At 41.3% G+C, this 14,099-nt stretch overlaps 1 protein-coding gene across 19 annotated transcripts in view; it reads left to right on the top strand.

The window, feature by feature from the left end:
- Nucleotides 1-14,099, top strand: part of LOC105480824 (teneurin transmembrane protein 2) — a 3,943,693-nt gene that overhangs the window by 3,539,384 nt on the left and 390,210 nt on the right. For 18 of the 19 annotated variants that reach the window (XM_071097760.1, XM_071097759.1, XM_071097767.1 and 15 more), the window contains one exon: nucleotides 13,822-14,031. The exons of the other annotated variant lie outside the window; for it this stretch is intronic. In XM_071097760.1, the coding sequence (XP_070953861.1) occupies nucleotides 13,822-14,031 (210 nt within the window). The remainder of the gene's footprint in view (nucleotides 1-13,821; nucleotides 14,032-14,099) is intronic. 19 annotated transcript variants of the gene reach the window in all.

Genomic DNA, 14,099 nt, shown 5'->3' with positions numbered 1-14,099 from the left:
TGTTTCCTGACACATTTAGCAACATTTCACACTCTTTAAAGTGACATTAACATTGCTGACAGTGGAGGTATTTTCATTAGATGGGCTTTGAATTGTAGCCAGGATGCACTGCAGGTCTTCAAATAGGCTTGTAAAAGGTGAGGAAGGCATTATTTATGAAACTAGAGACTTGGCCAACAGTGCCCTGTGGATGTGTATTAATTTTGCTGACTCTAGTCAATTTAGAGAGTGTGTGTGTGCATGCATATATACATGCATTTATGCATACACACACACACACAAAAAACAGCAAATTCTTGTGAGCTGAACTAAAACATCTTCATTATCCAGCAGACCACTAAGCTGTGTATCATGGAAATTCCCAAAACATCTCTCCATCCACGTATTTTTAGCCATAACTAAGCAATGTGCTATTTCAGACAAAAATTAGTCACTTTGCACCCAATCCTGAGGCTGAGTAGCCATGTGGCTCATGTATATAGGCAACATGATCATCACTCTCCCAGTGTAAAGTTAAAACATCCTCCTTGTTTTCTCCCTTCATGCTCCTTTGTGCCCCAAGGCCATTTTTCTGATGCCTTCAGCTGTCTGCCTTGATGCATAGTTTTCCCCAGAGAGTGTCCTAAGTGAGTCTTCAGAGAACAGTACCTTGCAAGCACCTGCCTCTGTGGGGCCTGAAGAGAGATATTTGGAGGTTCATTCTGACCTTGATGAAAAAAGTAAGCCATGCTTGGAGAAGGTGCGGAAGATGCAGTTCAGGTTGTGAATTTCTGCTAGGACACAACTCACATGGAACCTTGACCCAATTGTTGATCTCCATACTTGTCATGAGAATAGAATAATATTTAGACATTCAAAGCTGAAGAAGAGAACTTGCTGCAGATTGTCTAGTCATCTTGACACTGCTACCATTTCCAGTCAGCCTTCCTGCCCTACCCTAGTTAAAATTACTCTTCTCTCTTTGCATCTCCAGCATTGCAATAACTCTATGTAGTCATACAATGCTTAATTAGAGAGCTCTGAGTTCGTATCTTGGCTTTGCCCATTACCTACTGTATAACTTTTGTCAAGTCCCATGATCTCTTCAAGACAGTTTGCTCATCTGTAAAATAGGAATAATAATAGCGACTGCTAGATAGTATTGTTGGAAGGATTTTGTAAATTACAAACTATGATGTGCTAAACATACTGCCTAAAACATTTGTGAGTGCTCAAGAAATGTTAGTAAATATTAGTTTATTCCATGGCAATATGGGCCCTCTTGTGACTGAGACAATGTCATCACATTTCTTTAAAGTACGGATGCTGGCCGGGTACAGTGACTCATGCCTGTAATCCCAACACTCTGGGAGGCTGAGGCAGGTGAATTGCCTGAGGTCAGGAGTTTGAGACCAGTCTGGACAACATGGTGAAACCCCATCTCTACTAAAAATCCAAAAATACTAGCCAGGTGTGGTGGTGGGCACCTGTAATCCCAGCTACTTGGGAGACTGAGGCAGGAGAATTGTTTGAACCTGGGAGGCAGAGGTTGCAGTGAGCTGAGATTGTGCCACTACACTCCAACCTGGATGACACAGCGAGACGCTGTCTCTAAATAAATAAATAAATTTAAAAATACGGGTGCCATTATGTCATGGTACAATAAAATTGCGTGTGTTGACTGAGGCCTACAGAACATAAGAAGTTTGTTGTGACAAGTAGCTAGCAACTAGGTAGCCACAATAAAGAACCCTGGTCTCCTAACTCCTAGCCCAGTACTCTTCCTAATTGTACACTAGTGGGGATTTTTCAGATACAAGGCAGTGATGTTCAAACAATTGTTCAGGGAGGGTATAAATCAATGCATATGTTATCCGTGCCCTGACGTCTTCCTAACAACCCAGACCTAGTCCTCCTCTCATTTACATTTTCAATTCTAATTTCACAACATGTGTATGTCTTTGAGGGGAGCTTTCCATGCTTTATATTGGCTACTGGTGGGTAGAATCCCAAGGCATCTAATCTTTAGCATCTTATCAAGGACCATTCAGTGAGGAACGGGTGGGGTACTGTGAGCGTGGGCAGCATAGAGATGAAATAGTTTGAGCATCTGCTGCCTAGAGTGCATGTTTTATCTTTGTGGTCCCTAAAGCACATAGCAAAACACAGATTTACAGTTGAGAACTGTTTGCTATCTGCAGACAAAGCCTTTGAAAAGGAAAGCTTCCAATAATGAGAATGAAAACAATTACCGTTTGCAGAGTACTTCACCATTTGCAATGCACTTTCATCTATGTTATTATTTAATCCTCAAAAAGTCCTGTAAGGGGAATAGAACACCTATCTCTTACCTTTTGTAATGCATGATAATAACACATGCCATTTAATTCAGAAAGTTTATAGAAGTGTCTCCTTTAATACATTTAAAACTAGTGAAGTACATTTCCACACATTTCACTTATCTAGTAGTTGAACACAGAAAAGTTAGATGACTTTCCCAAGGTCTCCCAGAAAATCAGTGGCAGAATCAAGATTTGACCTTCAATCTGTTTCAATGTCAATCACATTGTTACGTCAGCACTTGGTACGTTGTTATGATAAAACCTAATTAAATTATCTGTGCAGTGTGGTATGAGGTCTAAAACCAGCATACCTAGGTTCAAACTCTTCTTCCCAACGAACTTATCCCTTCTGTAGTTCACTTTCTTCATCTTTAAAATGGGAATAAGATTGTACAACCTACTCCCAAAGGGTTTGTGTGAGATTAAATACAATAATATATGTAAAGGGCTTGGAAATAATACCTGGTACATCATAAGAGCTCAGTCAGTCTGAGCAATTGGCAATATTATTGTTTCTATATACCAGGAACCACAAGAAGTGAACATAAAAATGAGTAAGATGAATTCCTTTGCATCATGGAACATATGTTCTCTAAGGGAGCCTTTTGAAAATTGTTTCAGCATTGGCATACAGTTCCTTTTAATCTTTCTCTAGCAGTTCCCCCCCTTTCCCAACTAAGCTCTTACAAAATAGATTCTAGGAGGGCAAGAAAACAGCTCAATGTATCTTCTGCATATTACTCAGCACAGACAGACAACTCAGTAAGTGACAGCATTGCCCACATAGTTTAGCACCTTCATCTGAAATTGTTGGATTGTCTTGGGTTACATCTCCCAAGTAGCTCCTGAAGGTGAGAAGCTTTCGTAATTAGAGTGGAATCAAATTTCTCTCTCTCTCTCTCTCTCTTTTTTTTTTTTTATGTAGTTTTGCTCTGCAGTCCAGGCCAGGGTGGCACAATCAGGGTTCACTACAGCCTTGGCCTCCTGGGCTCAAGCAGTCTTCCCACCTCGGTCCCCCAAGTAACTGGGAGCACAGGTGCACAGCACCAAGACTGACTAATTTTTATATTTTTTATAGAGATGGGGTTTTGCCATGTTGCCCAGGACAGTTTCAAACTCCTAGGCTTAAGTTATCCTCCTGCCTTGGCCTCCCAAAGTGCTGAGATTACAGTCGTGAGCCACCATGCCCAGCCTGGAATCAAATTTTATACAATGGTTGCATTCTAAATTTTGAAAATTAACCAAAAAATGTGGTCACACTACCATGCCTGAAAATCCCTTGCTTCTCTTGGAGACTGACACATTGTCTCTTAATAAATTTAACAGTCAGTTTTTCCTCCAAGGTTGTGAGACTGGTGTGGCTTCATTTGAGCACCAAGTGAAGTAGTGGCTTAATATTCTAGGCCACTTGACTAACAAAAAAAACCATACATTTAAATTCAAAATCAACTCTTCTTAGCAAAATACTTACACACTGAGAGAGACACCCAAAACCTAAGACAACAGCCATAGCAGCCAACAGTGAAGTGAATGCTATGAGTAGTTGATATACATCCATACATGTTGGTGGAGTAAATTGTTATAATCAACCAATCATAGTACTATTTATTAGGTACAGGCTCTGTACTGGGCGCTAGGATACAAAGATGTGTATAGTGTACAATCTCTACCCAAAGTCACTCATAGTCCCATGAATGAGCCAGACATTTAGGCAAATACATAGGCTAACATGTAATAAAAGCAATGATGAAAGTATGTCCTGGGTACCAGTGAGTGAGGTGATCAGAAAAGACTTCCAAAGAAGGTAGTTCTGGAGATGATGAGTCTTTAGAAAATCTTCAAAAGGTCTCTAGAAGGTCTTTGCCAGCCGGGCATGGTGGCTCACGCCTGTAATCCCAGGACTCTGGGAGACTGAGGTGGGTAGATCACCTGAGGTCAGGAGTTTGAGACCAGCCTGGCCAACATGGTCAAACTTCATCTCTACAAAAATACAAAAATTATCTGGATGTGGTGGTGCATGCCTATAATCCTAGCTACGCAGGAGGCTGAGGCACGGGAATCAGTTGAACCCACGAGGCAGAGGTTGCAGTGAACCGAGATGACACCACTGCACTCCAGCCTGGGTGACACAGTGAGACTCCATCTCAAAAGAAAAATGTATTTGCCAACAAAGAGAGAGCACCTTCCATGCACGGGGAGAGATAGGAGAAGGGAATGATTCATATTCAACAGGACAGTTGTTTTGGCATGTTTAGAGCATAGGGAATGAGGGAGTCTGGCACAAGATAACAGAGTTTAAACTATACTATAGGCAATGGAATGTCTTGGGAAAGTTGAGAGAAGGAACATGACCTGAGCAAATTTGTGCATTCAGAAAGATGTTGGCTTTTGTATGAAGGGAAGGAACACAGTGAAGGATACCAGTAACTGGAAAGGTAGAACCATAGTCTAGACTATACTGTCCAATATGGTAGCCACTAGCTGGATGTGGCTATCTGAATGTCACTAAAACTTAATACAATTAAAAATTCCATTTTTCAGTTGTACTAGCCACATTTCAAGTGTCCAATAGCCACATGTACTAAACACTACGGATATAGAACACGCCCATCATCACAATAAGGTCTGCTGGACAGCATCAGTCTGGACAACTACACATGACCAACATAATAATGGTTTTCCCTTTGAGAGGATCTGGGAGATGTAATTAAGCTGCATGTGTCAAGCGATTAGAAATTTCTGGTCAGAAGGTATTTGAGGATACATTGCCTTTTGGTAAACAGTTGTGTCACTGCACGTAAAGTGGGTTTGCGTCTTCGCAAGAGGAAGCTGCAAAGAAACACCGCATTTCACCTCATGAAGATGAAAGGGCTAGCATTAGAAAATTATAGAAATTATTTTAAAAACAGACTCTACTCTCCATCTATAGCCTCATCTATAATTGACACCTTCTGAAGTGCAATGCTGCCAGGAAGATGTGATATATAAACATGCATGTTGTCGGTGAGATAGAGTAATGACACCCAAATGCATAGGGTCTCAAACTGTGAAGACAGTTCATGCTTGAGCTCCTCCTGCAAGAGGCCCTTTAACTGGGGCAGGTCCAACAGCATGCCACCCTTCCAATAAATTATGCATAAGAGCTTGTTCACAATTGGGATAGTTTTGCCAGGGCCATCTGAAAACGATTTGTTTTCAAGAAAATGCTTAACTGGGCTTTCGTGGGTTCAGTGAAGTGTGAGTGAAGAGGGCAATTAGGTCTTCCACTGTAAAAATAAAAACTTCAAGCCAGATGATGTGGAATAGAACAAACCCAGTCAGGCTGATATCGCCTCATTGAGAAGACATAAGAGGTCATAATGAAAATTCCTCAGGTGAGGTTAAATAACCTAAAACTGAGGTGGAACATTCTCCTCTGAATCTCCTGCCTCCATAAAGACCACCCAACCCTCTCTTGTCAAACAGATCTCTCTCACCTCTGGGGAAAACCATGCTGTAACTTCCCCCAGTGACAATTAGACTTGCTTTGAGGAAATTTTGCCTCTTTCTGACTTAAATTCCCCAATGATACGTTAAGTTAATTTTTGTGGTGTTTTCTTGGGTGGGGGAAAAAGACTGACTGAATCAAATGTTTCACTTCTAATATCTGCCCAATGCTTATAAACTGGAAAAAAGAGCAACTTAAAAATTAATCATGTAACATAAAGTATACTTATCTAAAGCCATCACACGTGGTAACCCAGGATTTCTCAACCTCAATACTATCAGTATTTGGGGCTGGATAATTCTTTGTTGTGGGAAATTGTCCTGTACATTATAGGATGTTTAGCAGCACCCCTGTCCCTACCCACCAGATGCCAGTAGCACCCCAACCAAAAAGTTCCCAGACATTGCCAAATGTCTCCTGGGGAGCAGGATTGCCCCCATGGATAATGACTGAGCTAGTCTAACATTAGCACTAAATATTAGCAGCCTGCTATCAGAAATATAGAAGGTAGGTAGGTAGATTTATGTAAATACATAATATTATGTAAATATAAAATATAAATATAGGTAAAATATAAATACATAATATATATCTGTATTTCAATTTTAAGATGCTGACCAGGTGTGATGGCTTATGTCTGTAATCTTAGCACTTTGGGAGGCTGAGGTGGGCGGATCACCTGAGGTTAGGAGTTCAAGACCAGCCTGGCCAACACGCTGAAACCCTGTCTCTACTAAAAAATACAAATATTAGCCGGGCGTAATGGTGTGTGCCTGTAATCCCAGCTACTCAGGAGGCTGAGGCATGAGAATCACTTGAACCCATGAGGTGGAAATTGCAGTAGCCAAGATTGCACCACTGCACTCCAGCCTGAGTGACAGAGAGTGAGATTCTGTCTCAAAAAAAAAAAAAAAGAAAAAAATTCAGATGCTGTATTTGTTAGGGTTCATTTCGCAGTCTGCAATAATGATCGATACTACAGTCTCCCTACCTATGGTATAGTCATGTATACACAGCAGGTGCTTGTGAACCAGCTGGAACCAGTAAGTTAAAAGTCTCATTAGCTCCATCTGGGTCCCTTGTCCCTACTGTCTGTCCAACACTGTTCTATGGGCTCTACATATAACATCTCCACCCTTCACAACAACATGTAGAGTAGGTGTTAATATCATCAGAGAGGCTCAGAGAGGTGAACTGAGTTGCTCAGACTCCCAAGTAATAGAGTAAGTGGAAGGGCTCAGTCTGCCGGACTCTGAAGTCTGTGCTCTCTCCATTCCTCCCTTGGGCTTTGGAGGAAGAAAACTGGATGGGCTACAAAGTTGGGGATGAATTACACAGCACAGAGACAGAAAAAAGGCAGGTATGAAGGGAGAAATAAACATTTGTAAAAGACAATTAGGTATTACATCTGTTGGAGCCCAGGGTTTCATTTGGAGCAGGGAACAAAATGAGAATGGGTTGGGTTTGCTTGATGAAACCAACTCACGGGTGAACTTGAGTGTAAGGCGACTCTAGGTTAAGGAATAGCCCATTGTAGTTTATGGCAATACACAAACCTGAGTTCGAATCTTGGTTCTTACCTTTGGGTATGTTATTCACGCCCCGGAGTCTCTATACTTGTTGAACAACTGACAATGTGGGTGGTAAGTGTGGAAGGGGCGTAAGCAAAATCACTGAGGCTGGTGTTCAGCACATCAAATAGGCTGAACAGATAAATGTACTGTGGCTTAACCCACCTTTCCAGTGGTGGTGAATGCGATGAGCTGGAGACAGAGAGTCTAGCCGGCATTGTTATCAGGGCAGCTTGCAGCTTCTGCAGTAGTAGGCCTGGCTGCCATGCCCCAGTGCTCCCTCGAAGCCCATGGTGAAGCCTTGGTGAAGAATATCTTGTCACATAGCCCTCTGAAAGCTGCACATGCAGAACTACGCAGACCTTGAAAAACCTGATGCACTTTCCTGAAAAATATTCTTATGGGTCTTAATGGCAAGGAGAACCACATTTTAAAAAATCATTAAATGAAAACAAAAGCAATATCTCAGGTATTGAAAATATTTTTATTTGCATAGAAATAACGTAAACTTTTCTCACTTTTTGACCCCTTCAAACATAGGGGCTTCACAAACCCCAAAGAGTTAGAGAAAAGTAGATACTTTAGTCAAGCATCTGAATAAATAGCAGGTATTAAGAAATATCATTAGGACAACTGTTTAAATCCTCTTGCTTAAATGTAAGTCCTTTTGCAGTACTCAACTTTAACACAAAAACCATGTTTTTACTAAGTTCTTGAAGTCACAGAGGATTTTTAAGTTTTGACTCAAGTTATTTTTTCTCTCCTTACAAATTACTTTTTTCTGTGTGAGTGGGGCACCATGGTTATTTCCAGGAAGAACCTTGTTTCTGCCCAGGATTAATTACCTCCTCTGGGATGACTTCTATTGTGCATTCCAGAAAAGGACTCATGAGTTTGGGATTCACATCTTATTCATTTGTTAGCACTTTTGTCTAATGTGGAACATAGTCAAATGGACTACTCAAGGCTTGGGCTTTGGAGTCAGATGACCTGGGTTCAAATCCCAGCTGTGCTGCCTGCTAACAGCATGATGTTAGGAAAGTCGGTTTAACTAAGCCTCAGTGTCCTTACCTGTAAATGGGGAAGATAATCTTACTACGTTCAAAGGAAAGTAATGAATGTAAAAGAATGTATATATATGTATATGTGTAGAATACTTAGTACTTAGCTCAGTTCTTAGAGTAAAGCAAGATCATATATATATATATATATATATATATAAGTGGTAATGAGGTCATTGAACTTATTATTTTGGATACAATTATTCCTAGTACCTTTTTTGTTACTGTTATCTGAGCATGTCTCTTTGCTTCATCAAATATCCTGACATCTCATCACTACATAAATCAATTATGCATTGCCTACACAGAACATTCTAATGTCTGCTTGCCATTAATCTGTTGAATAAAAAAGAACCCGTTGTTTTAAGTGAATTTTGGGAATTGATCTGCAACATGCCCTCTGTCATAAATTAGTGAATATATTAAAAAGGGTTGGGCAGAGCAGCAATTTCACTAATAATATTTACTGCTTTGGAGATGGAGAGGAGAATGGTAGTCCTTTGGTCTTGGGGAACTAAGTCAGGATCCAAATTAACTTAAAGAGGAAAATGGTTCTGTAATTAAGACAATGGGAGTTAGAGCACTATGGTTTCAACCACAGGTTGTGTAGGATAAAGTTTTCAGGTATAACTGAAATGGGTGATGAGTGAGGACCTGGAGCATGGTTGTCAAATAAGCACTGTGATCTGCTACCTCTCCCCACTCTGCGTCCATGAAATTTCTAATTGATGATTTCACTGTTTCCCACTGAATCCAGGACATCCTCACAGTCCTTCTCAACACAACATTCCACATAGCCACTACCAATCTATCAGAGTTAGCACAAAACCGGCTATCGGTACGTTAATCAGAAAAAAAAAAAAAAAAAAAATCATGAGTTCAAACTATCACTAAATTGTATTCATTTGGAAATGGATAAATTAGAAAAAGTTGGATTAGTCCCCATGTTTAAGGTCATGGTTAATCCAATCACACAGATAATTAGTTTGACTTTGATTTACATGGGGATCTTGGAAAACACGTACACACACACCCACACATACACAAGACCATATGAGTTTAATGAAAGACATATTGCTGCCTTTGCCTGTTTCCTTTTGTTTTTTAACAGATCAGTTGAACCTGGTTTTCTGTGCATTTGCTGGAGACTATACTCATTCAAAATGGAACTTTCAACATAGTTGGAGAGTCAAGGGGCTTCTGTAGTACATAGAGTGGGAACCAGGTGAATGCCTATCACCTGGTTACCTGCCCATGCCACAATAAGCATTTCTGTAAGAAATCACGATTTATAAAGTGAGCCTGTAGAAGTTTCAGTTTCCTCCCCGTACTTTGGAACCTGTTTGTGTCTGTACAGATGGTCTCTGTCAGTTGGAATAGTCGGGGGGAGAAATGTAGCATAAGTGAACAAAACTAGCAAATGACATAGCAGACAGAAAACAGCATACCAGGGCTGGCGTGGTAGTTCACACCTGTAATCCTAGCACTTTGAGAGGCTGAGTCAGGTGGATGCTTGAGCTCAGGAGTTCAAGACCAGCCTGGGCAGCATAGTGAAACTCCTTCTATACAAAAAATACAAAAATTAGACAGGCATAGTGGCTTGCATCTGTAATCCCAGCTACTTGTAGGGACTGAGGTGGGAGGATCACTTGAGTCCAGGAGGCAGAGGTTGCAGTGAGCCAAGATCACGCCACTGCACTCCAGCATGGGCAACAAGCAAGACCATGTTGAAAGAAAGAAAAAGAAAGGAAGAGAAAGACAGAAAGACAGAAAGACAGAAAGAAAGAAAGAAAGAAAGAAAGAAAGAAAGAAAGAAAGAAAGAAAGAAAGAAAGAAAGAAAGAGAGAGAGAGAGAGAGAGAGAGAGGGAGGGAGGGAGGGAGGGAGGGAGGGAGGGAGGGAGGGAGGGAGGGAGGGAGGAAGGAAGGAAGGAAGGAAGGAAGGAAGGAAGGAAGGAAGGAAGGAAGGAAGGAAGGAAAGAGAGAGAGAGAAAGAAAGAAAAGAAAGAAAGCGAGAAAACAGCATACCATTTGCTGGGGGCAGAGCTAGGGACTGAGAAATTTCCCAAGTAATGGTAGGTACCAGCAAGCAGAGTTGAAGGAGCTCCCAAAACATGGGCTTAACGTGGGCAGAAAAATAACAGGAATCAGACAATTCTGTGATGTGTATTCTCAATACACTGTAGTAACCCCAATGCTTTCATTGTGTTATGACTGCTCTTCTATTGTCTGTATTTGTATAAATTAAAAAGCAGCTCTGTCTGTACTATATGAAACGAATTCATGCTGAACAAAATTTCAAAAAGTTCATGTAAAGAATGATTTCACACAACTATCATATCAGGCTCCTGGAAAATTGCACTTGAACTTCAGTTCCACCTCAGTCACTCAAAGGAATTTAAAAATTGGCTTCCAGCCATCCTTGTTCTTCAACATGCAGTTTCAGATATGCCTCAATAACACAAACTTTAAAGCCTATTGATTGTGAGTTAAAATCTGTTCCTACCAGAGCCTCGCTGCTAAGTGGACGTCAACACCAACTTCACAGTGCCTTGGTTAGGATTCCTCTGAGTTCAGGAGCCTTGAAGAAGGCAGAGGGTAACATTGCTATAAAGGAGCTGCTTTGAACTTTATAACAAAATGACAAGAAAAACTTTGAACTCTGTTGGATGATAGGTGCTGTAAATGGTTATTCAAAGAAATGTTTCTTATTTGAAATTGGAAGAGTCCCTTGGGATTGGGAGATGGGAACCCGGAAACATGATCTGCCGTAAATCACTCTCCTTCTTTTATGTCACTTCTTCCCTTTTTTCTCACCATGCTGCTGTGTGGGCAAGCATCACGTAGAGTGGTTAGAGAGTGAACTTTGAAATAGTTAGACACAAGTTTGCATCCTGGCCTCTGCTGCTTAACTAGCTGTGCAGTTTAACCTCTCTGTGTCTCAGTTTCCTCATGTATAAAATGGGAATGTGTTATTTCATGTTATGGGACTATATAATAATTCTAACCTCAAGGATTGTTTTGAGGATTAAATGAGATAATACATATAAAGGAACTAGCACAGTAAGTGGCAGATAGTTATTGTGTAAGAAACATCAGCAGTTAAATTATTAATGATAATGATAGTTATTTTGCTTAGAAGGAGACCTGGGGTGGGTGATGTATTGATTAAACATTAGCATTGATTCTGATGAAACTCCAATGTATTCAGTCTACATTTCCAGAACACCCAGCAAGAAAGTCATGCTTTATATGAATCCCAAACAGCCACGAAAGAAGGGAGTTTTTCAAGTCAAACTCCATTTATCAACTGATCAATTTCAGGAATGATTTGTCTCCATTTTTATTCTGTTACTGTGCAGGAGTCCCTAACATTTAAGTTTTAAGGGTATCTCATCTCCTATTACTGCCACCCCCATCCTCAAAAGGGTAATGGGCCTTGGGTTTGATGCCTCTGGTGCGATTCATCCTGTTTTCTCTCCCCAGAAGTCACTTTTTTCCTCTTTGGACGTTTGCTCAGGCATCACTTTTCCCAGGAATCCTTATTTGACTCTACACTCCCACTCCTACCTGGCCAGGCTGAAACAAGTGTCCCTTTTCTCTGCCCCCACAGTACCATGTCATTACATGCCACTATTCTGCTTTTTATCATGTGGCACTGAAATGACATATTTACCTGTTTGTCTCCCACTAGACTATCAGCTCTCTGAGGGCAGGGTTGGTGTATTACTTATTTTTGTATCCTCAAGGTCTAGCAAAATGCACATACATTTTATTGAACCAAATGAACCCATAAATAGCATTAAATGTACCGAATAACAAATCAGAAAATACAATTATAAAAGTGACAATAAAAATTGACATTCATTTGAGGTGTCTGCCGATGTCGCTACATCAGCAGTACATCTAAAACCAGGAACACACAATTCTTCTGTCTCAGATACTTCTTACCTGAGTTGCGACACTCACCTGGTCCTCAAGTTTGCTTTTTCAATGTTCTGTCCTTCCTTCCACACCCCCAGATTTAGGACATATGCCATGGGCTGCTTCTCTTGGCTCATTTTCCTGAACTTCCCAAATGAGCAAACCAGCAGGCAAGCAACTGCAAAGACCCCAAGATGGAAGGATGAAGCAGGCAAAAGTGTAGGTGGTGATTGTCCTCACCTAGCAATTTGGCTGCCAGGAGCTCCCCTACCATGTGAAAGAGAGGATGCAGCAGCCTGTGTGTGGGAGGACAATTTCTTGACCCAAGGGTAGCTCCATGTCACTGAGCACCTGCTGCTGGACTGGCTGCTCCTCCTCAAGGCTAGAGAGTCTGTGCTTTTCTTTGTCCGAAAACCATAGTCATGGTGTTCCAAAAACCACATAATGAAGAGAGTGGGGGTATTGGTCAACTCTTTGGGATGCCAATGCATCACCCTTTCCACCACTCTTCCACTTCTACCTCAAACTAATGAGTCTGGTTTTAGAGTATCTCATTTTTGTTCATTCATTCAGCAGATGCTATTCTTTAGGAAGACATTGGAGATACAGGGGGTGAATAAAATAAACAAGATGCCTGCATTCAAAGAGCAGTAAGGGCTATGAAGAAATGTAAGCGGAGTAGTTGCCTAGAGCAGGTAGATGGGCAAATTTCAAGGAGACAAACATGGAAGGGTTGATTGAAGAGAAGAAGTCAGACTGTGAATGTTGGCAAGGTGTTGGGGTGGGGGGTTGGGGGTGGTGTCCTGCATAGAGGGGACAGGAAGTGTGAAGACTCTAAAGGTGGAATGGCTTGGTGTGTTCAAGCAACAGAAATAAAGATGACCATATTGGCTAGAGACTAAGGGGCCATGTGGAGAGTCGTAAGGGTTACTATGGGAGTGAGGTGGGAGAGGCAGCTATGGGCTGGAGTGCTCAAGACAGGTAGGTCATCATGAGGAGTTTGGGTTTCTTTCTGCAAGTAATGGGAAGTCATTGGAGGGTGCTAAGCGGGCAAGTGATACAATCTGATTCCTCACCTTAAAATTTCATTCTGGCTGCTGCGGAGATAGGATTGGGACAATGGGGAGTAGGTGGTAGCTCAGAGAGAGATAATGAGGACTTAGATTAGGACTGTAGCAGAGACGATAAAAGAAACTGGATGGTTTCTGGACTGATTCCATTTCAGCTGTGTACATGGATATTTCTGCTCATGTCCTTTTTCTGAAATATGCAACTACCTAAAATATGAATTTAGGAGAAACATCAAACCCTCTTTAAAAAAAGCACATCTGGAGCATTTCTTTTCTTTTTTTTTTTTTTTTTTTAATATTTGTATTGTGAGCTGGTTTCAATGTAACTTTCTTGGGATGCTCTCATGACACTCATTGCTGACCTTTGACCCCTCTGTCCTCTTTCCCAGGTCGTCCCATTCCACCTACATCCTCGCCTAGTCTCCTCCCATCTGCTCAGCTGCCTAGCTCCCATAATCCTCCACCAGTTAGCTGCCAGATGCCATTGCTAGACAGCAACACCTCCCATCAAATCATGGACACCAACCCTGATGAGGAATTCTCCCCCAATTCATACCTGCTCAGAGCATGCTCAGGGCCCCAGCAAGCCTCCAGCAGTGGTAAGGAAACTCTGTGGTGTCTGAATGTGTGGTGTTTTGTGAGTGACATTCTTGATTCTCCAGCAAAA

The sequence above is a fragment of the Macaca nemestrina genome, chromosome 6 (assembly GCF_043159975.1).
Source record: "Macaca nemestrina isolate mMacNem1 chromosome 6, mMacNem.hap1, whole genome shotgun sequence".
NCBI classification, from domain to species: Eukaryota; Metazoa; Chordata; class Mammalia; order Primates; family Cercopithecidae; genus Macaca; species Macaca nemestrina.
The sequence above is the reverse complement of the archived record's forward strand: the minus strand, read 5'-3'. Positions and strand labels throughout refer to the sequence as shown.